The 21,011-nt window shown below is 39.1% G+C and overlaps 1 protein-coding gene across 8 annotated transcripts in view; it reads right to left on the reverse strand.

Annotated features, from left to right (window-relative positions):
• Nucleotides 1-3,636: 3,636 nt before the first annotated feature.
• Nucleotides 3,637-21,011, reverse strand: part of zgc:174863 (uncharacterized protein LOC100136852 homolog) — a 59,053-nt gene continuing 41,678 nt past the window's right edge. For 2 of the 8 annotated variants that reach the window (XM_053242219.1, XM_053242217.1), the window contains 3 exons: nucleotides 16,862-17,179; nucleotides 16,414-16,719; nucleotides 3,637-3,983 (listed from right to left, as the gene is read on the reverse strand). In XM_053242219.1, coding sequence (XP_053098194.1) covers nucleotides 3,652-3,983; nucleotides 16,414-16,719; nucleotides 16,862-17,179 — 956 coding nt within the window. In that variant the 3' untranslated portion in view covers nucleotides 3,637-3,651. Of the gene's footprint in view, nucleotides 3,984-10,767; nucleotides 11,347-12,606; nucleotides 13,036-13,652; nucleotides 13,773-16,413; nucleotides 16,720-16,861; nucleotides 17,180-21,011 lie in introns of those variants that run through there. The other 6 variants (XM_053242206.1, XM_053242212.1, XR_008305265.1 and 3 more) reach the window with 5 other exon arrangements.

Consider the following 21,011-nt stretch of genomic DNA (forward strand, 5'->3'; position numbering starts at 1 on the left):
CACACACTCACACACCAAGCTGCATCTACTGCATCTGCACACACACACACACACACACACACACACACACACCCAGCTGAATCTACTAAATCTGCAACTGCACACACTCACACACCCAGCGGAATCTACTACTTCTGCATCTGCACACACTCACACACACACACCCAGCTGAATCTACTGCATCTGCACACACTCACACACCAAGCTGCATCTACTGCATCTGCACACACACACACTCACACACCAAGCTGCACCTACCACTTCTGCATCTGTACACACTCACACACCCAGCTGCACCTACTACTTCTGCATCTGCACACACTCACACACTCAGCTGCATCTACTGCATCTACTGCATCTGCACACACACACACACACACACACACACACACACACACCAAGCTGCACCTACCACTTCTGCATCTGTACACACTCACACACCCAGCTGCACCTACTACTTCTGCATCTGCACACACTCACACACTCAGCTGCATCTACTGCATCTACTGCATCTGCACACACACACACACACACACACACACACACCAAGCTGCACCTACTGCATCTGCACACACCCAGCTGCATCTTCGTCACCTGCACACTCTCACACACCCAGCTGCATCTTCATCACCTGCACACTCTCACACACCCAGCTGCATCTTCGTCACCTGCACACTCTCACACACCCAGCTGCATCTTCATCACCTGCACACTCTCACACACCCAGCTGCATCTTCGTCACCTGCACACTCTCACGCACCCATCTGCATCTACTGCATCTGCACACACTCACGCACCCATCTGCATCTACTGCATCTGCACACACTCACACCCCAGCTGCATCTACAAGAACCTGGACTGTTCTAAAATATCACTTATTCCATCAACACTCACATCACACAAATAGGACATCCATGTTTCATGGACATTAATGTAAATAATATGTATAGGACATTTCAGATGCACTCCACTAGGATATTTATTATTTATTGTTTACTGTTTATTACACGGTTGTATTGCCATTAGATGAGATCACGTTATAAAAGCTAAAGGGCGTCAGAATGAAGATGATTTCCTTTCCAGTGATGAGACGCTTCAACAGCGATGAACAACATTAATGACCTCACTGTTAACACTGCTAGCTGTTCTGACAACAGTGAAGTGAGGAACTTTAGAACCCCATAGAATTCATGTTCTGCTTTAAATGTGTTGAATTTGTTATTGATGTGCACTAGAGGCCAGCACCCACACTCAACATTTCACACTTCTTCACACATGCTGGAGCATTCTGGGAAAACTTTCAGCCTTCTAATGAACATTTAATATCATTTCTTTCTGCCACAAAACGAGTCCACAATTCAGTTTTCACTTTTCAGAGTCACAGACTTTATGAACCGATGTTAATCAGTGTTTATTACTCTCAGTTTAGTTTTTTTTTTCCTGAAGCTGTGCATCAGTATAAACTCAGAGTATCTTATAGTATGTGGTTATTATAGAATGTAATGTAGAGTATTTATAGTACATAATACACTAATATCTTCTATATAGAGCAGTAGTTCATTTGATCATAAAACAGTGATGCAATACAATCATATTTAGTATAGTGTGTTTTTATAGTTAAGTATACTATAGTATAGGACAGTATATTACATTATAGTATATTATACTGAAATATACCCCTCACTATTATAGCAGCTCACTGTTTTTATGAGTAGATGAACTATACTGTAATATACTATACTAGTATATTACAATATAGTTCATCTACTCATAAAACAGTGAGGTGATTGCATCTGTTTTTTATTATATTATGTTGCATTGTATAGTGTAATGCAGTATAATAGAGTACAGTGTAGTATAGAATAGTTCATCTACTCATAAAAACAGTGACACTAGTTAGTAGTTGGCCTGTTCAATATAATGCTAGTTAGTGTTTTAGTGTGTTTGCTATAACACTAGTATATTTACTGAGGGTTGTTTCAGTATATTACCTGTGATTAGTTACAGAGTGAACACTACGTGCCTCAGACAGGATCGGATTTGATTTCCTGAGTTTTGCTCTGCTCTATTTAAAGAAATGAAGAGTCATCTCTAGTGCTAATATTACAGTTTAATAATCAGATACAAGCTTTTAGTCTCTTTTTGAGGCTAATCCCTGAGGTTGATTAATCCACTGACCTCTGTTCACAAATGTTCATTTTTACATGTTTATATATTTTTTATTTGTCCGAGTTCTTCAGCAGTTTTTGAAATAATTTCAGCATATTTGTGTAAGAGACTAAGCGTATCCACATGGCTTCTCACAGCAGGGGAAATAATGATATTTCAGGAATATTGTAATATATCATATTACCTGATTCATGATAATCATGTTAAATCACCTTTATTTATACAGCACACTTAAAACACAACAAGTGTCGGCCAAAGTGCTGGACACTATCTTCAGCTCAATACACATAGCAAATAATATAAAGTAGAAATAAACTAAAATGAAGCAATAAATGAATAAAACAAAAGAGATACGAAAGCATTGAAAGACAAAACCACAAATAAAAAGACGGGACCAAAACAGACCTGACAAATACTAAAAATCTAAAATGTCTATGAGAATTCATGCATTTTTAATTGCAGTTATAAAATGTCTACAGTGGAGGATGCCTTTTTGAGAAAAGTGTAAGCTGTTCAATAATCTCAGAGCTTGAGAGAAAATGCCCTGTCACCTTTAAACTTCATTCAAGTCCATGGAAAAATTAAAAGTAGCTGGTTTGATGATCTTTAAACTTTCAAGGTATCATGAGCACAGAGAAAGTCAGAGATAATTCAGTGCCAAGCCAATGCAGAGATTTAAAAACAAATAATAAAAGCTTAAACTCTATTCTGTATTTGATGAGAGATGCTGTCCCTCGTTTGGTGCCACTCAGGCGCCGAGCAGCTGTAATTTGGACCAGTTAAAGACGAGTCTCATGTAGAGGGAATGACTATAATCAATGCCAAAGGAAATGAAAGCATGAATAAAAATCTCCAGATCATTAAATGACACGACATTTTTCAATTTGGCAAAAGTTCTTAGTTGAAAAAAAGCATCTTCTCACAGCTGAGTTTACCTTCTTCTCATCTTCTTCCACCTTCTTCTGAGTAAAAAATGGCACCAAAATCTTTGCATATCTTTGTATGTTACTTGATTTGGGCCTAAAATTGTCAGCTTTAGTTCTTGTAGAGTCCAGATGACCAAATATAATGATTTCCGATTATTTAACTGGAGAAAGTTTTACACATCCAGCATTTAATGTCCTTAATACAATCCAAAAGAATTTGCAGAAAGCCATTTTCACCAGGTTTTGGAGTAAAAATGGTAGGAAATGTTGTATTTATGGAAGATGGACTCAAGGGGATGCATGTACAAAGAAATCAGAAGAAGGACCAGGATGGACCCCTGAGAGACACCACTGGATATTGCTGCTGAGGAAGACGAGAAATTACTAATCCTCACAGTAAATTTCCCATCTTTGAGGTAGATGGCAAACCACTTTAGCACAGGCCCCTGGATGCCAACACCACATGTAAGCCGATCTGAAAGAATAGATGATCCACTGTGCTGCGCTGTGTTGAGGTCCATTAAAATTAAAATAACACATTTCCCAGAATCTACCGTTAAAGGTAGACTAAACAATAATTACCCTCTATCTCCAGAGTTGATGTGGTCCCTCCTTCTTCTTCATATTTGTTGTTGAGGACGACGCACCTGAAATGTGCCCAGAGTAAGTCGATCTTCTGGAAGCTCAGTTTGCTGGACAGAGTGAAGAGACCATCGTTTCCCTGCGTGCTTTGCAGTGTGGCGCTTTTTGTCCAGTTTGTATTGCTTTGATCAAACCAGTGGATGGTTCCTGCTGGGTATCCACCGTTAGCGCTACAGTACAGATCAGCAGCTCCATCGTTCACTATCTCTTTCTGCACGGAGGTTATGATCGGGTTGCTGTACTTGGCTAAAAAAAAAAAAGAAAGTTCTCGTTAAAAGATCACGGGGTCACATGCTACAAAATACAATCTCAAAGTCACAGAAATAATGGTGCAGGTTTGACTCTGTAGTAGTGGGTTAATGTGAACAAGAGGATGTTTTTCTCTTACCTGTGACATTGATTGTGAATCGTACATCATCTCGGCCCAGGTTGGTCCTGATGATGTACCAATATTCACCTTCATCTGAGAATGTGGTGTTATGAAGCTGTAATGATGGCCTGTTTTCAACATCAAATCGAGAGTCTCCGATCTGAATGTTCTCAAATGGCTGAATTGCGAAACAGGGTTTTTTCTCTCCACTCCTAGTTAAAGTCACTGTGTTAATAACGACAGGCTTAGGCTTTGTGTAGAGCTCGATACTGCAGGAGATGTGAGTGGTCTGACCGATGACTCCTACTGCAGGCTGGCATTTCAGTTTAAACAGACCTGTTGAAAAGAAAAAACAATTAAAAAATGATAAACGCACAAGAAATGTACCATCAAACAGGGCAGCAACCAAGAGGCCAAGGCTAACGCTCAACATGATGCTACCACCACCATGCTTCACAGTGAGGATGGTGTTCTCAGGATGATAAACTTCAATTCAATTCAAATCAATTTTATTTGTATAGCACTTTTAACAATGGGCATTGTCACAAGCAGCTTTACAGAAATAAATGGATTCAAAAAAAATATTGTAAATATGTGAATTTATCCCTAATGAGCGAGCCAGAGGCGACGGTGGTGAGGAAAAACTCCCTGAGACGATATGAGGAAGAAACCTTGAGAGGAACCAGACTCAAAAGGGAACCCATCCTCATCTGGGTGCAACGGATAGTGCGATTATAAATAAATCCCTTCTATTATTGTGTACTATATGGACAAATAGTGCAAATGTGCAACCAGTAAATTCATCACAGTTTTCGCAAGAAGTCCGGTTGGTTAAAATCTAAACAGTGTTTGAATTCCACTATACCTAGCACTTTGTGTCAAGGGCAAATGTTCCCCTTGTCCTCTTGGTTGAGATTTGAGAGTCAGATTTGACAAGATCAAACCAAAATGCAAATCACAGAGTTTAAAATGCAGAATAATAAAATCTAAAATTAATGTGTGACATGATTTCAATATAAATACCTCAGTTAGTGGGATTAGTCTGAAAATCAACCAAGAGGACAAGGGGAACATATGCCCTTGACACAAAGTGCTAGGTATAGTGGAATTCAAACACTGTTTAGATTTTAATCAACCAGACTTCTTGCGAAAACTGTGATGAATTTACTGGTTGCACATTTGCACTATTTGTCCATATAGATGATAGAATAGCACGAGCACTTCCTGGAATGTCTTCATACTCAAGAAAAAGTCAACATCAGTTCAGATAATGCTAAAGTCTTGTGCACATGTAAAGAAATGCCGTAAAGCAAAGATGCCTTTTAAAAAATAATGCAGTTACACATTTTCTACATTTCTGCTAAATTAAACAAAGTCAATATTTGGCGTGATGACCCTTTGACTTTAAAAATGTATCAGTATCCTCAGGTACACTTTGTGCAGTTTTATAAGGAAACTTTAGCTAATCCCTGATAGCCAGCATTCATTTTTTTGTCTGAAAAGTGGTCCACTGCATAATATATTACCATCTTTACTGACATACGAACATTTTTCCGTAACAACTTCAATAAAATTTTTTCTATGTGCACTTTTTTTTTAAAGTTCTTCTGGTTTATAAACGTGTGTTACATATAAACCTGACTTCCTTTCGGTCAGTCACAGTCAACAGTTTAACATCAGGTGTAATAGTTCACTTACTCTCAGTAGACGTTCCAAAACCTACAGACATCAACACAAAGAATAGGTGACTCACTGAAGCCAAATTTCTGTTTCTGCACAAAAGAGGATTTGACATCATGGTGACTAGGCTGAAGAGGAAGAAAAAAAATGCGTTTTATTTCCCCGGGCTCAGGGACAGAGCAGAAAGATAAGAAGTCATAACGGAAGTCATACTAAGTAAAGGAAATGGTAGCCCACATATGCTGTGTTAAAGAGCTGATGTGAAATCTTTGTGTGATGTCATCTATAGTTTGCAATAAGCACCTGTGTCACCTCCACCTCCTCCACCAGCTCTGTGCACAGAAAATTCAATTCAATTATACTTGTATAGCGCTTTTAACAATGGACATTGTCACAAAGCAGCTTTACATTAATATTCACTCACTGTCCACTTTTTAAGGAACACCTGCACACATGCACATTTGTGTAGTTATGTAATCAGCCAATCACATGGCAGCAGTGCAATGCATAAAATCCTGCAGAGGCAGGTCAAGAGCTTCAGCTAATGTTCACATCAAACATCAGAATGAAGAAAAAGTGTGATCTCTGTGACTTTAACCGTGACATGGTTGTTGGTGCCAGATGGGCTGGTTTGAGTTTTTCAGAAACTGCTGATCTCCTGGGATTTTCACACACAACAGTCTCTAGAGTTTATACAGAGACAAACCTGCTCCATGTCAGGTTAGATTTGAAGCTTAGTTTAGCTTGATGAATTCTATTGGCCAAGCCAAGCCTTGTGCTTTCGCAGTCCCATCGGGAAGAAACAATACTCTGGAACAATTGTTCTGCCATAGTGTAGTCAAAGGCACTGTAAAATCTGAATATATAATCTTACATACATATATATATATATGTATACAGTCAGGTCAGGAAGTATTTGGACAATGACAGAGTTTTTGTGATTTTGCCTTTATACACCACCACAATGGATTTGAAATAAAACAATCAAGATGTGATCGAAGTGTAGACTTTCAGCTTTATTTTATGAGGTTCCACAAAAATATGGCATTTACCATTTAGGAATTACAGCCATTTTCAACAAAGTACCTCCATTTTCAGGGGCTCAAAGGTATTTGGACAAAGTGACATAATTGTAAATATAACCATAATTTCAATACTTGGATGAAAATTTGCAGTTTGCAGTCAATGACTGCCTGAAGTCTGGAGCCCATGTTCTAAAAACTCAAATTCTGAGCTTCCTCCCTGGAGATGCTTTGCCAGGCCTTCACTGCAGCCACCTTCAGTTGCTGCTTGTTTGTGGGTCTTTCTGCCTTCAGTCTTGTCTTCAGTAAGTGAAAAGCAGCTCTATTGGGTTGCGATCAGGCGACTGACTTGGCCATTGAAGAATATTCCATTTCTTTGCCTTCAAAAAGTCTTGAGTTGCTTTCGCAGTATGTTTAGGGTCATTATCCACCTGCACTGTGAAGCGATGCCCTATCAGTTTTGTAGCATTTGGCTGAATGTGAGCAGAGAGTATAGCCCTATACACCTCAGAATTCATCCTGCTACTTCTGTCAGCAGCCACATCATCAATAAACACCAGTGAGCCCGTTCCATTGGCAGCCATACATGCCCATGCCATAACACTGCCTCCACCATGTTTGACACATGATGTGGTATACTTTGGATCATGAGCTGTTCCTTTCTTTTGCCATACTTTTCTCTTCCCATCATTCTGGTACAAGTTAATCTTGGTTTCATCAGTCCAAAGAATCTTATAAGGGACATGGGAGGCTTTTTTAGATGTTTTCTGGCAAAGTCTAATCTGGCTTTCCTGTTCTTGAATCTTACCAGTCGTTTGCACCTTGTTGTAAACCCTCTGTATTTACATTCATGAAGGCATCTCTTGTAGATTGTAGATTTTGACAATGACGCCTACCTTCTCCAGAGTATTCTTGACTTCTGTTGATGTTGTGAAGGGGTTTTTCTTCACCAAGGAAAGGATTCTGCGATCATCCACTTTAGTTGTTTTCCGTGGTCTTCCAGGCCTTTTGATGTTGTTGAGCTCACCAGTGCTTTCTTTCTTTTTAAGAATGTACCCAACTGCTGATTTGGCCACATCTAAGGTTTTTGCTCTCTCTCTTATAGATTTATGTTGTTTTTTTCATCCTAATGATGGCCTCCTTCACTTGCATTGAGATCTCCTTGGACTTCATATTGGTAGCTCCAGTCGAACAGCTGCCAAATGCCACCTCAATACCTAATATCAACTCCAGACCTTTTATCTACTTCATTTGTCTTGAAGTAACGAGGGAATGGACCGCACCTGGTCAATTAACTTCTTGTCAGTCAATTGACCAAATACCTTTGAGCCCCTGAAAATGGAGGTACTTTACTTAAAATGGCTGTAATTCCTAAATGGTAAATGCCATATTTTTGCCAAACCTCTTAAAATAAAGCTGAAAGTCTACACTTCGATCACATCTTGATTATTTTATTCCAAATCCATTGTGGTGGTGTATGAAGGCAAAATCACAAAAAATCTGTCATTGTCCAAATACTTCCAAACCTGACTGTATATATATATATATATATATATATATATATATATATATATATATATATATACAATTTATGAATCAAGTTAGACATTTACATTGCATTTATATATAAATTTAAATTGACACATAAATCATACTTAAAAATTATATAGCCAGATTTGATTGAATTTGAATATCTTGGTACAATTTGAATTTCCAACTTGTCTAAGCTTTCTTGCCAGTAATAAAACAAAATCCCCAGCACATGATATATTTCTGAAATCCTACATGTGAAGGAAAAATGCTTCTATCATATCTGAATAGCCATGGCTTACCCTTTTGTCAAGAATGATGGAAAAATATTTTTAATAACATCTTTGGTTATCTGGGATATACTGTAATTTCATTAAATTCATGTGTTAGGCCTTTAGTTTGAACCTAATGAACAGATTTAAGAGATTATTCTGTTCTTACAGCAACAACAGCAATAACTGGGTTTAGGATAATTTCAATATTTTCAAAATACAAAACAGTCTATGTTACTAAAGTAACAATAAACAACATTAAGTGAAAATCACAATAAAAAAACATAAAAACACTGACACACTACAAGCTGGTTATTTCTGTATTATGTTATGTAGTATAGTATAACATAGTGGAGTATAGAATAGTATACTACAGTACAGTACAGTATAAGCCATCTATTAATAAAAACAGTGACACACTACTATCCGGTTGTTATTATTATATTATGTAGCATAGTATGGTACGGTATAGTATAGTATAGCATAGCATACTATACTATAGTATAGTTCATCTACATAAAAACAGTCAGACACTACACTACCATCCGTTTATTATTATATTATGCAGTAGAGTATAGTATAGTATAGTTTATCTACTCATAAAAACAGTGAGACATGATGATCTGGTTGTTATTAGTATATTATGTTGTATAGTATAGTATAGTACAGTATAGTATAGTATAGTTCATCTACTCATACAACAGACACTACACTACCATCTGGTTATTATTATATTATGTGGTAGAGTATAGTGTAGTACAGTACAGTACAGGATGGTTTATCTTCTTGACACGCAACGACATTCTACAATCTGGTTGTTTTTATTATATTATGTAGTATAGTATAGTACAGTATAATATAGTATAATTATAGCACAGTATACTTCATCTGAACATTACTATATTGTTCTTATAACATGATTATACGATTATTTTCCTCTGTGCATGTCCATCTGTCGAAGTTGTTCTGCACTTTCCTTATATGGTCACATTTTCCTGTATTTGTTAGCTGATTGTTTCCAGCTGTTGCTTATCTCTTCTCTTTACTTTGTGTGTTTAAACCCTGTGTGTTTCGCCGTGTCGTTGTGAAGTTCTGCGCGTTTGTCTGCATTAATATTTCATGTTGTTCTGTATCGTGTCTTGGAACAAATGATCACTGTTCAAATACGCTCAGTGTTTCTATGTGTGGTGAGTCATGCAGTTGGTTTATGTTTTAAGACTGAGATGGCACATAAATTGTTTCCGGTGGGGTTGTGGTGAGCAGGGCATGGTTTACTCACTGTGTGATTGGCGTGTGTATATATTCTGGGGCATGGGGCACTGCCCGGTGTGCGCCATAGCTTGGGGACCATCCATTTCCGGTATCGCTCATGGCTCCCGCTGCATTGACGGTATGTGCTGCTTGGCTACTTGGTTAACGCTGACTGGAATAGTTTATGCTCTTGATTTGCATTACTTTCTTAGTTGACAGTTTTTGTTTTGCAGGATTAATTGTGGCTGTGTGGGTTGTCTGCTGTTTTCCCTCGGATTGGCAATTTAACATGTTGGAAAATCTTTGGCCTCCAGGTGCGTATTTCAGGAATTCCAACCATAGCGGCAAAGGACGGTAGGTGTATGGGTCATTTAATGTTAATGTAGTGCACCGTAAAATGTTTCTCTCTTCTTTTAGGTAGAGCTGCCTGGGTTGACTTTGACCCCTTGTCTTGTGTGGTTTGTGTGTTTTATAATTGTGAATGTGGGACCATGATATTGGGGGGATAGTTCCCTCTATTTTAATGGAATTGTGTGTGATTTTGTGTCTTGGCTATTTTAATTAATTGAATAAATGGTTTTTTGTTTTATGTGATTGATTTTTACATTGTCAATAAAGTATTAATTTCATATCCCTGCATTCATTCTTCTGTTTCCTACCCTGGAGCAACGAACCTGTGTTCCTCTTGATAGTGAAATGATGGTTCCCTGTGCCTGACAGGGTTGCGTCGTCGGTGCAATTGTTTTACTAAATTCGTATTCTGGTTAGACTGTTCTGCCATAATCTGGTGTAACTGGCTCTAGTGATCAGCTAAAACTATCCCTGCTTAGTCCGTTTGCCACATATGGTTACTGTGACACATGGTTGTGTGATCCACTTTGACATTTTACAGACCTCCAACTCAATTGTGTTCAGTAGATATTTATTCATGTTTACCATGTACAATCAATAAACAATACAAAAACACACACAAATATAAAAAATCTGAAAAAAAGCAGTAACTAACGCTGTAGGAATTTGCCATGTTGAGAACTGTTCTGCATTCAGCCTGACTGTTGCTTTAGCTGAAGAAGCAGAAATGGGTAATCAGAATGTGCCTCCCTAAATAAAGATTAGCATTTACATAGCAGAACATGGCACTCAGGATCAGAACGGAACCTCAGACTTTGGAGCTGTGAGACGCGGATACTAGCTCTTAACGTCCTGGCTTATCATCACATTTAAGCACTTTCCCCACGGCCTGGCCCTTTACTTTCACATTTAACATCACACTCAGGGTCACATGATGCTGAACACTATCTCGTTTGGTGAGCCAGTGAGAGAGAAAGAATCCATTTTGTAGAAAGCCAACATGTCGTGATGACTGTGCCCTGTAAACTTACCGTTATGTGAATAAATGTTTACAGGGTAATTAATAATCAGACGTTACACTTTGACGATCTCTTCAGTGTGGGCTGCTTTCTTATAAACAGGTTCATTCAGGCCTGAAAAACAAACAACAATAAGATAAAACTTCACACAACCATTTTATACTGTAATAATATTCTGCAGTGTAATCATACAATAATAATAGTACATCATAATATTACTGCAGCAGCGTATATACACTATACATTAATATTATTAGTTATTTCAAATTACGAACTAAACTGAAAACAGATGGATACAGTTAGGATCACACACACATTACAACACAAAGGCAGAGACAGGACCAGGAAGTGAAAACAATGGCTACATTTACATGCACATCAATATTCCGATATTAATCACACTCTGACAATATTCTAATTAGTATTGAGTCATGCATGTAAACGCCGCAATCTGATTGCCCGATTCAGATTAAGACAATATTCTGATTCCCGTCCCTGGAATATGCCTGTTTTTATCGGACATTTGTTGCATGTAAAGACCTTATTCAGAAACTCCACTGAAATATGGATTTATGTGCGGCTCAGTCCACAAGGAATTGTCTATAGGCTAGCTATTTAGGAACAGCAACTCAGGCATCCTTACAACAACCAAACCATGTATACAGACCATGTGAACACAAAAACAAAGATGATTATGATTATGATATTTTTTTTAAATTTGGAATTTGGTAAAACTATGTATATTACTGATCAGCTAAAAGCAAACAAAAGCTGAAAATCGGATACAAGCCTGATTATTGATGGTAAAACAGAATTTGATAAAACTAAAGATGAAGTCATGTAGTGAGGCCAGATTCATTTTCCTTTAACACAGTTTCAGTTGCTAAGATTGCTTAGAGAATTGCAAGTGTAGGATTCCAGCTAGGTTTTTTTTGGGTACTCTTCAGAAATTATAGCTCCTAGTGTTACACATATCGTCAATTTATCACTTGAACAAGGAATTGCTCCACTTCATATGAAAACAAAAACAAAAAAAAATCATTCCATCATACAAGAAAGGGAACATAAAAGATTTCCATCCTTAATAAACAACCTAGCATTTCAGCAAACCCACAACAAGCTAGCATTATAGTAAACATGCTAATACACAGAGTAGCTTTATAGTAAGCAGGCCGACCCATGCACGTTATGATTTATATTTTATACCCCACACTTTGGGAATACAAATTCAGTGGTGTGTAATGTTGTAAAAATGATAGCCCACTGAGGTTAAATCGAAATCTTTGTGTGTGTGTGTGTGTGTGTGTGTAAAGTTTCAATCAGATTTTTAGATTCTTTCTAATATTAGTGTACCATTAAGAACATGAACAATACCTTTTAGTTCTTGGACATCAGCAGGTTCTTTGGAAAAGGTCTCTGAAAAAAGAAGGATATGACACGTTTCTCTGTCAGTGTGTAACCTCTAACAAGATACAAGAAAAGCTTTCAGTATCGGATTAATCCAGACAAGAGAAAGCAGCTGAGTAGAAAGTACAGTATTAAAAGAAAAGAAGATGGTGTTTTGTGAAATATTGGTAGTTTACTCACAAGCTCCCAAACAGAGTAATCAGTGATTCAGAGTCAAGCAGCAGCAGCAAAGAGAGTAAAGTAAAAGAGCACGGCTTTCCCATGGAAATATTAGTGTCCATGCCCTGAGATCTGTAACGCTACAGAATAAACCCAGCACCACACCTCCACCATAAACACACCAAATCTGAATAATGGACATACCAAAAATGTCACGAGATGATGTTCTTTTTAGTTCTGTGAAAAATAAACAAAGTCATCACATTAGTAGACGTCTCTCAGGGTAGAAATCTTTAACCTGAATAATTAGTGCACACCCAGGATCAAGTCTGGACTTGTTTGGTGATTTTGCTGAGCAGCCAATTGTCCAAATACTTTAAAAGGGGCGGGGCCACATATACACACTGAAGGGGTGGGGCCACATATACACACTGAAGGGGTGGGGCCACATGTACACACTGAAGGGGCGGGGCCACATGTACACACTGAAGGGACGGGGCCACATGTACACACTGAAGGGGCCGAGACACATATACACACTGAAGGGACGGGGCCACTTGTACACACTGCTGTAATTTCTGCACTGTTCACCAGATTTGGATGTAAATTCTCTCAGATTATTCATTATTTAATTTCAACTATAACTGACAATAGACTCCAGGTAGACAGCTAAAATTATAACTTTGTTAATATCCAAATATTTAAGTATTTGACAGTAAATAAACACAGAGCATTTAATCAGCTTTAGTTATCTATTGTTACTTGAATGTAAATATTATGTTTGTATTTCTTTGTATTTTAGTACACTTGCTCATTTTGTTTCATTTCCTTTTTTAAGGAACTTTATTACTTACGCTGATCGCGTCTTTGCTTGAACAAGAGAGCAATCAGGACCCCGACGATGACAGACCCGATAACTACCACACCAGCAACAATGCTGTTCTTCACTGTGCTGTCACTAGTTGGGGGAATGTCTGGGTGGGACGGTAGGAAGGAAAGAAGGAAGGAAATGTACACAAAAACAAATAATATGTTACTGTTACAGTCTCAGGCAGTTGATCCAACACTAAATTATCTGTATTATTCCTCTTACACTGCAGCAATTCACTAACATTTTTACTGACATTTACAGTTTTTAGTTTCCATTTATAATTACATTGAGTGTTGTGGAGCGTCAATGAAACAAGTTAGTTCCTGTTCTCACTTCCATTATAGCAGCTATAAACAGTCGTTCCCTCACCGGTCTCTCTCAGACTCCTTACATAAGCATTAAATAAACGTCTCCTTACAGAAGACATCACCATCAGCAGTTATAACTTTATTTGTGATATATAGCAAACCTGTTTTTTAATCTTTTAACTATTAGTCTCAGATTATCGTGGAACATCAGCCTTACAATTCTCTGTGAATCACCTGTTACTATAGAAACAATAACATATTAAACCAAAGCTTGGAAAAAAGAAGATTTGTGATATATGATTTTTTTTTGGGTAATGTGAATAGAATTACTCGCTAATATGTTTTGTTATATTAATTTGCATAGACTGATAACCAAAAATCACAGTGTGATATGAGGATTGTTTAGTTTGCTGATCAGCTGTGACTGAAAATAGCACCGTTACTGACATTAGGGCTGCATCCGAATATTCCTACTACACAGTAGGTGAAAAGCAGTACGCCAAAGGAGTAGTATGTCTGAATTCCCAGTATTCATAAAACAATAGGAGAGAAATAACCGGATGACCTACTGCTTCCTGCTCTATCCCATAAGGCAACAGGAGTGGCGTGGAAGAGCCATCAGAATCATAAATGGCGGAAGGCGGCGCGTCAGCTCTTTTTAAGTGTACAGTTGAGGTCAAAAGTTTAGAGATGTTAATTATTTTACCAAAATAAGAGGGATCATACAAAATGCATGTTATTGTTTATTTAGTGCTGACCTGAATAGGATATTTCATATAAAAGATGTTTACATATAGTCCACAAGAGAAAATAATTGTTGAATTTACAAAAATGACCCCGTTCAAAAGTTTACATCCCCTTGATTCTTAATACCGTGTTGTTACCTGAATGATCCACAGCTGTGTTTTTTTGTTTAGTGATAGTTGTTCCTGAGTCCCTTGTTTGTCCTGAACAGTTAAACTGCCTGCTGTTCTTCAGAAAAATCCATCAGGTCCCACAAATTCTTTGGTTTTCCAGCATTTTTCTGTATTTGAACCCTTTCCAACAATGACTGTATGATTTTGAGATCCATCTTTTCACACTGAGGACAATTGACGGACTCATATCCAACTATTACAGAAGGTTCAAACGCTCACTGATGCTCCAGAAGGAAAAAACATGCATTAAGAGCCGGGGGGTGAAAACTTTTGAACAGAATGGAGATGTGTACATTTTTCTTATTTTGGTTAAATATCATATTTTTTCATTTAGTACTGCCCTTCAGAGGCTACAGAAGATAGTTACATGTTTCCCAGAAGACAAAATAAGTTAAATTTACCCTGATCTTCAAATTCAAAAAGTTTTCACCCCCCGGCTCTTAATGCATGGTTTTTCCTTCTGGAGCATCAGTGAGCGTTTGAACCTTCTAGTTCAAACTGTTCAGGACAAACAAGGGACTCAGGAACAACTATCAGTAAACTAAAAAACACAGCTGTGGATCATTCAGGTAACAACACAGTATTAAGACTCAAGGGGATGTAAACTTTTGAATGGGGTCATTTTTATAAATTCAACTATTATTTTCTCTTGTGGACTTTATGTAAACATCTTTTATGTGAAATATCTTATTCAGGTCAGCACTAAATAAACAATAACATGCATTTTGTATGATCCTCTTATTTTAGTAAAATAATTAACATTTTGCAGATTCTGAAAGGGGGATGTAAACTTTTGACATCAACTATAAGTGCTATAGGTATTAAACGTTGTTCCTTGTTGTTAAACCTTGCTTGTTTAACAACACCTGAGTAAATTGTTACCTTGTTGGAGGTTTAAACAAGAAAAAACAGTTGCTCTAATCTGGAGGGCTCTTTAAGTTTTTTGCAGTTACTATGATGTCATAGGTCACATGACAATGCCAACATGGCGGATGTAGTATGTCCGGATTGTATTCATACTACACACATATACTAATCAGTACATACGTTTTCAAAGCCGAACAGTAGGTGCTGAATCGAATGCAGTACATACTCTCACAGTACACGATTTCAGACGCAGCCTAGGTCATTATTTTATGTAAAACTGTTAAAATGGCGGCCAGATGTTCAAGCCTGAGGTAAAAAGCTGTCGGTACAAAAAAAAAAAAAAAACAGAATTCTGTAATGATTTTTAAAAAACACATTTTGTGCTCTGTTTGTTTATCTTAAATGTAAAAATCAGTTTCTTAATTTGGTGACTACATTTGATTTTGCAAAAAGATTAGTTCTTTGCTAACACAGTATTAGATACAGATCTACTTTTATTGTGTAATTAAATAAAAATGTATACCAAGCAGTATATGAAGGTAAAATTAATCTGGCTCACTTATTATCTACAATTAAAACATGGAATTCTATTTTTCAGGAATATCATATAACTTAATTCATGATTAATGGCACATGACTAGACAATAATTACCCTTTATCTCCAGAGTTGATGTGGTCCCTCCTTCTTCTTCATATCTGTTGTTGAGGACGACGCACCTGAAAGGTGCCCAGAGTGAGTCGATCTTCTGGAAGCTCAGATTGCTGGACAGAGTGAAGAGACCATCGTTTCCCTGCGTGCTTTGCAGTGTGGCGCTTTTTGTCCAGTTTGTGTTGCTTTGATCAAACCAGTGGATGGTTCCTGCTGGGTATCCACCGCTAGCGCTACAGTACAGATCAGCAGCTCCATCGTTCACTATCTCTTTCTGCACGGAGGTTATGATCGGGTTGCTGTACTTGGCTAAAAAAAAAAAAGAAAGTTCTCACTAAAAGATCACGGGGTCACATGCTACAAAATACAATCTCAAAGTCACAGAAATAATGGTGCAGGTTTGACTCTGTAGTAGTGGGTTAATGTGAACAAGAGGACGTTTTTCTCTTACCTGTGACATTGATTGTGAATTGTACATCATCTTGGCCCAGGTTGGTCCTGATGTTGTACCTATATTTACCTTCATCTGAGATCGCGGTGTTATGAAGCTGTAATGATGGCCCGTTTTCAACTCCAAATCGAGAGTCTCCGATCTGAATGTTCTCAAATGGCTGAAATGCGAAACAGGATTTTTTCTCTTCACCCCTAGTTAAAGTCACTGTGTTAATAACGACAGGCTTAGGCTTTGTGTAGAGCTCGATACTGCAGGAGATGTGAGTGGTCTGACCGATGACTCCTACTGCAGGCTGGCATTTCAGTTTAAACAGACCTGTTGAACAAAAGAAAAAACAAAAATGATTTTATAAAAAAAACTGATAAACACACCAGAAATGTACCATCAAACAGGACAAAAGGAGAGAATTCATCAGAGAAGCAACCAAGAGGCCAAAGCTAACTCTCAACATGAGGATTAAAAACTTAGGGCGTGTAGATCATTGTGATAAATTATCTGTTTAATTATACATTGTGTATTTTCATGATGCACTATAGGTGTTGGGCTCTTTAAGAGCAGGCTCTCTCTCACCGGGTCTAGGTAGCAAAAACACACATGCGCTGTACGTTATATAGAGAAGTTTCCTATGTTCGTGACATGTTATTACTTTAAAATAAATATCACGTTTTGTATGTGAATGTTGTGGTGTTGATTCCTGGGACATACAACATGGTGTCAGAATACGGCACGGACCTTTCGCCCGCGAGTGCACCGTTTTAGTAGGAAACAGAGACGGCTCGTGCAAGTTTAGTCAAAGACAAGAGCTTACATCCTCCTCAATCTCGCAGGACCGGATGCTGTAGAACGGGAGCGTTCGTTTGTCTACACGGCGGAGGCGCGAGCACCGGGTGAGAATGGCGCTGTTTTATCTCCCGCTGAATCGAGAGAGGATCCCGAATGCTTGAAAAGAAAGTTTCGTGAAATTTGCAACCCGCAACACAACAAAACCATGGAGAGACACAAGTTTCACTCCAGGAACCAAAAACAAGGTGAGACTATCGAGTCATTCATCAGCGATCTCAGAATTAAAGCTAAAGCATGCTATTTCGGAGAATTGATGGATGAGCTAGTCTGTGATAGGATAGTATGTGGAATCAACAGTGAAAGTCTAAGGAAAGCACTGCTAAGAGACAACGACTTAACTCTGGCAAAAGCTATTTCGATATGTCGCATACATGAAATGACTGAGGAAAGTAATAAAGCATTGGCGATGCCGCAGATGCCCACTAACGTGCATGCAGTACATCTGGTATCCAGCAAAAGACAAAAGCCTAAAACAAAACAGCATGATCCACCCACCATAACTAACTGCAAACACTGTGGAAACAATCACATGGCAAAGAAAGATAAATGCCCAGCTTTTGGACAGATGTGCCACAACTGCAAGAAAATGAATCATTTCAAAAAATGTTGTAGATCACGCTCTCAAATTGGTCCAAAGAAAACAAACTACAAAAAGATGGTACATGAACTTGAAACGGACAAGATCCCCATATACGATGATACTTTCTATGTTGATGGCATTGAATTTGATAGGTGTGTCGACACTGTCAACTCTTTCACGGCCGAGCAGGAAGAGGGATTCGTCACTCTGCACATAAACGAAACTCCAATTGAGGTGAAAGTCGACACTGGGGCAAAGTGTAATGTTATGTCGCAAACAACTTTCAAGCGAATTGCCAAAAATGAACAACCAGTACAGCAAAATTGTACACCAAACCTTGTGGCTTATGGTGGGGGCAGAATTGCAACAAAAGGTTTAGTTACACTGCTGTGTAGTTTAAAGGGACAAAGTCATTCACTTCCATTTTTCCTGGTGGATCAAGATGTCCAACCACTACTTGGATTTCGTGCATGTTTAGACATGGGGATTGTCACAATGAGTCCACATGTTCATCTAGTCAGTATGGAGAGCAGTACTGAACAAATCCTCAAGGAATACAAAGACTTGTTCACTGACGAACTGGGAGAACTCCCAATCACATACTCAATGACAGTAGACCCAAGCGTGCAGCCAGTAGTTCGCCCTGCACATCGCATTCCAATGGCAATGCAGGACTGTGTTAAAGCAGAGCTGGACCGCGTTAAAGCAGAGCTGGACCGCATGCAGAGCCTGGGTGTCATAACGCCAGTCTCCGAGCCAACAGACTGGGTTTCATCCATGGTTGTGACACACAAAAAGGACAGACGAGAAATCAGACTGTGTATAAATCCTAAAGATTTCAACACTGCCTTAAAGAGACCCCATCACCCAATGCGCAGTGTAGAGGAAGTAGCATCCCAGATGTCAGGAGCAACTGTATTTTCTGTGCTCGATGCAAAGAACTCTTTCTGGCAGATACATCTAGACCAGAAATCTTCCATGATGACTACATTCAGCACTCCATTTGGACGCTATAGGTTTCTTCGTATGCCTTTCTGTACCCTCTGACTAGCCCACCTGTTTTGTCATACTATGATGTAAAAAAGCCAGTCACATTAACCTGTGATGCTTCATCTTTTGGACTCGGTGCTGCTTGTATGCAGGATGGCAGACCAGTTGCGTACGCACACTCACAGACACAGAGACGAGATACGCACAGATTGAAAAGGAGCTGCTTGCTGTTGTGTTCGCCTGTACCAAATTCAGGGATTGCGTGTATGGGAAGCCAACAATCGTTGAAACAGACCACCAGCCCCTGGTGACGATTCTAAAAAAACCCATCCACACAGCCCCTGCACGAATACAGAGAATGATGCTCAGGTTACAATGCTATGACATCACTCTAGTGTACAAGAAGGGTAAGCATATGTATTTAGCGGACACCCTGTCTCGAGCTCCAAACAAGACAGGCCCTCCAGTCCCTCCAGACGTTGAAAATGACACTTTTGAGGTCATGTCCATCAATTACATCTCCACTGCTCGACTGGAGGAACTCAGAAAGCTAACAGCAGAGGATGAGGCGCTACAGGCTCTCAGAACTGTAATTCAACAAGGTTGGCCGAGTAAGGAACATAGTTTGTGCCCAGCAGTGCGTCCATACTTTCCTTACAGAGATGAACTAGCCATGGAAGATGGAATAGTGAGGAAAGGCCACAAGACAGTCATTCCTGGCTCATTACAGAGAGAATACATTGGTATAGTCCACAGAGGTCACCCTGGTTTGGAAGCTACCAAGCACAGAGCAAGAGGTATTATTTTCTGGCCAACGATGACAGCTGATATCACAGCGGAACTTCTAACATGCTCAGTCTGTAACAGCACAAAGACACACCAACAGAAAGAACCACTAAAACCATACCCGGTTCCAGACTTGCCTTGGTCTACTGTGGCAACAGAAATGTTCGAAAAAACTACCTAGTGCTTGTGGACTCATATTCAGGTTGGTATGAAATAGACCTCCTCCGTGATATGACATCTGCAGCTGTGATCAGGAAATTAAAAAGACATTTCTCTGTGCATGGCACACCGCACATGCTCATTTCTGATAATGCCAGACAGTACATCAGTAAACAGTTCAGAGATTTCGCTAAACAGTGGGACTTTATCCATGTTACCAGTAGTCCAGAGTTCCCACAGTCAAACGGCCTGGCTGAGAGAGCAGTCCGCAGTGCCAAACAGCTGATGGAGAAATCTCACAGAGATGTGACTGACGTATTTCTTAATCTCCTAAATCTGAGAAACATTCCCCGTGACCCGACATTAGGTTCACCTGCACAACGCCTCTTGTCACGACAAACAAGGTCAACCATTCCCATCAACTCTGAGCTGTTAAAGCCAGCTTCCAGAGATCCCCAACAAATCACTGCACAGCTTCTCCATAAGTGGATGACCCAAAAGCGATATTATGATGCCTCAAGTCGTCCACTGCAACCACTGGCAGAGGGACAAGTTGTCCGAATGCAAACCCCGAAAGGATACGACCACCTTGGTACAGTGAAGGAGGTGAACAAGAAACCTCGGTCCTACACAATCCAATGCAATGGGAGAACATACAGGAGGAACCGACGCCACATCCTTCGTGTTGCAGAGTCCCCTCCGTCATGGCACGCCCATGAGGACTTTGACTCCCAAAATACCACTGCACGTACACGAGACTGTGCTCCCCCTGCACCACATTCACCACAA

Source organism: Pangasianodon hypophthalmus, chromosome 2 (genome assembly GCF_027358585.1).
Source record: "Pangasianodon hypophthalmus isolate fPanHyp1 chromosome 2, fPanHyp1.pri, whole genome shotgun sequence".
Classification (NCBI taxonomy): Eukaryota; Metazoa; Chordata; class Actinopteri; order Siluriformes; family Pangasiidae; genus Pangasianodon; species Pangasianodon hypophthalmus.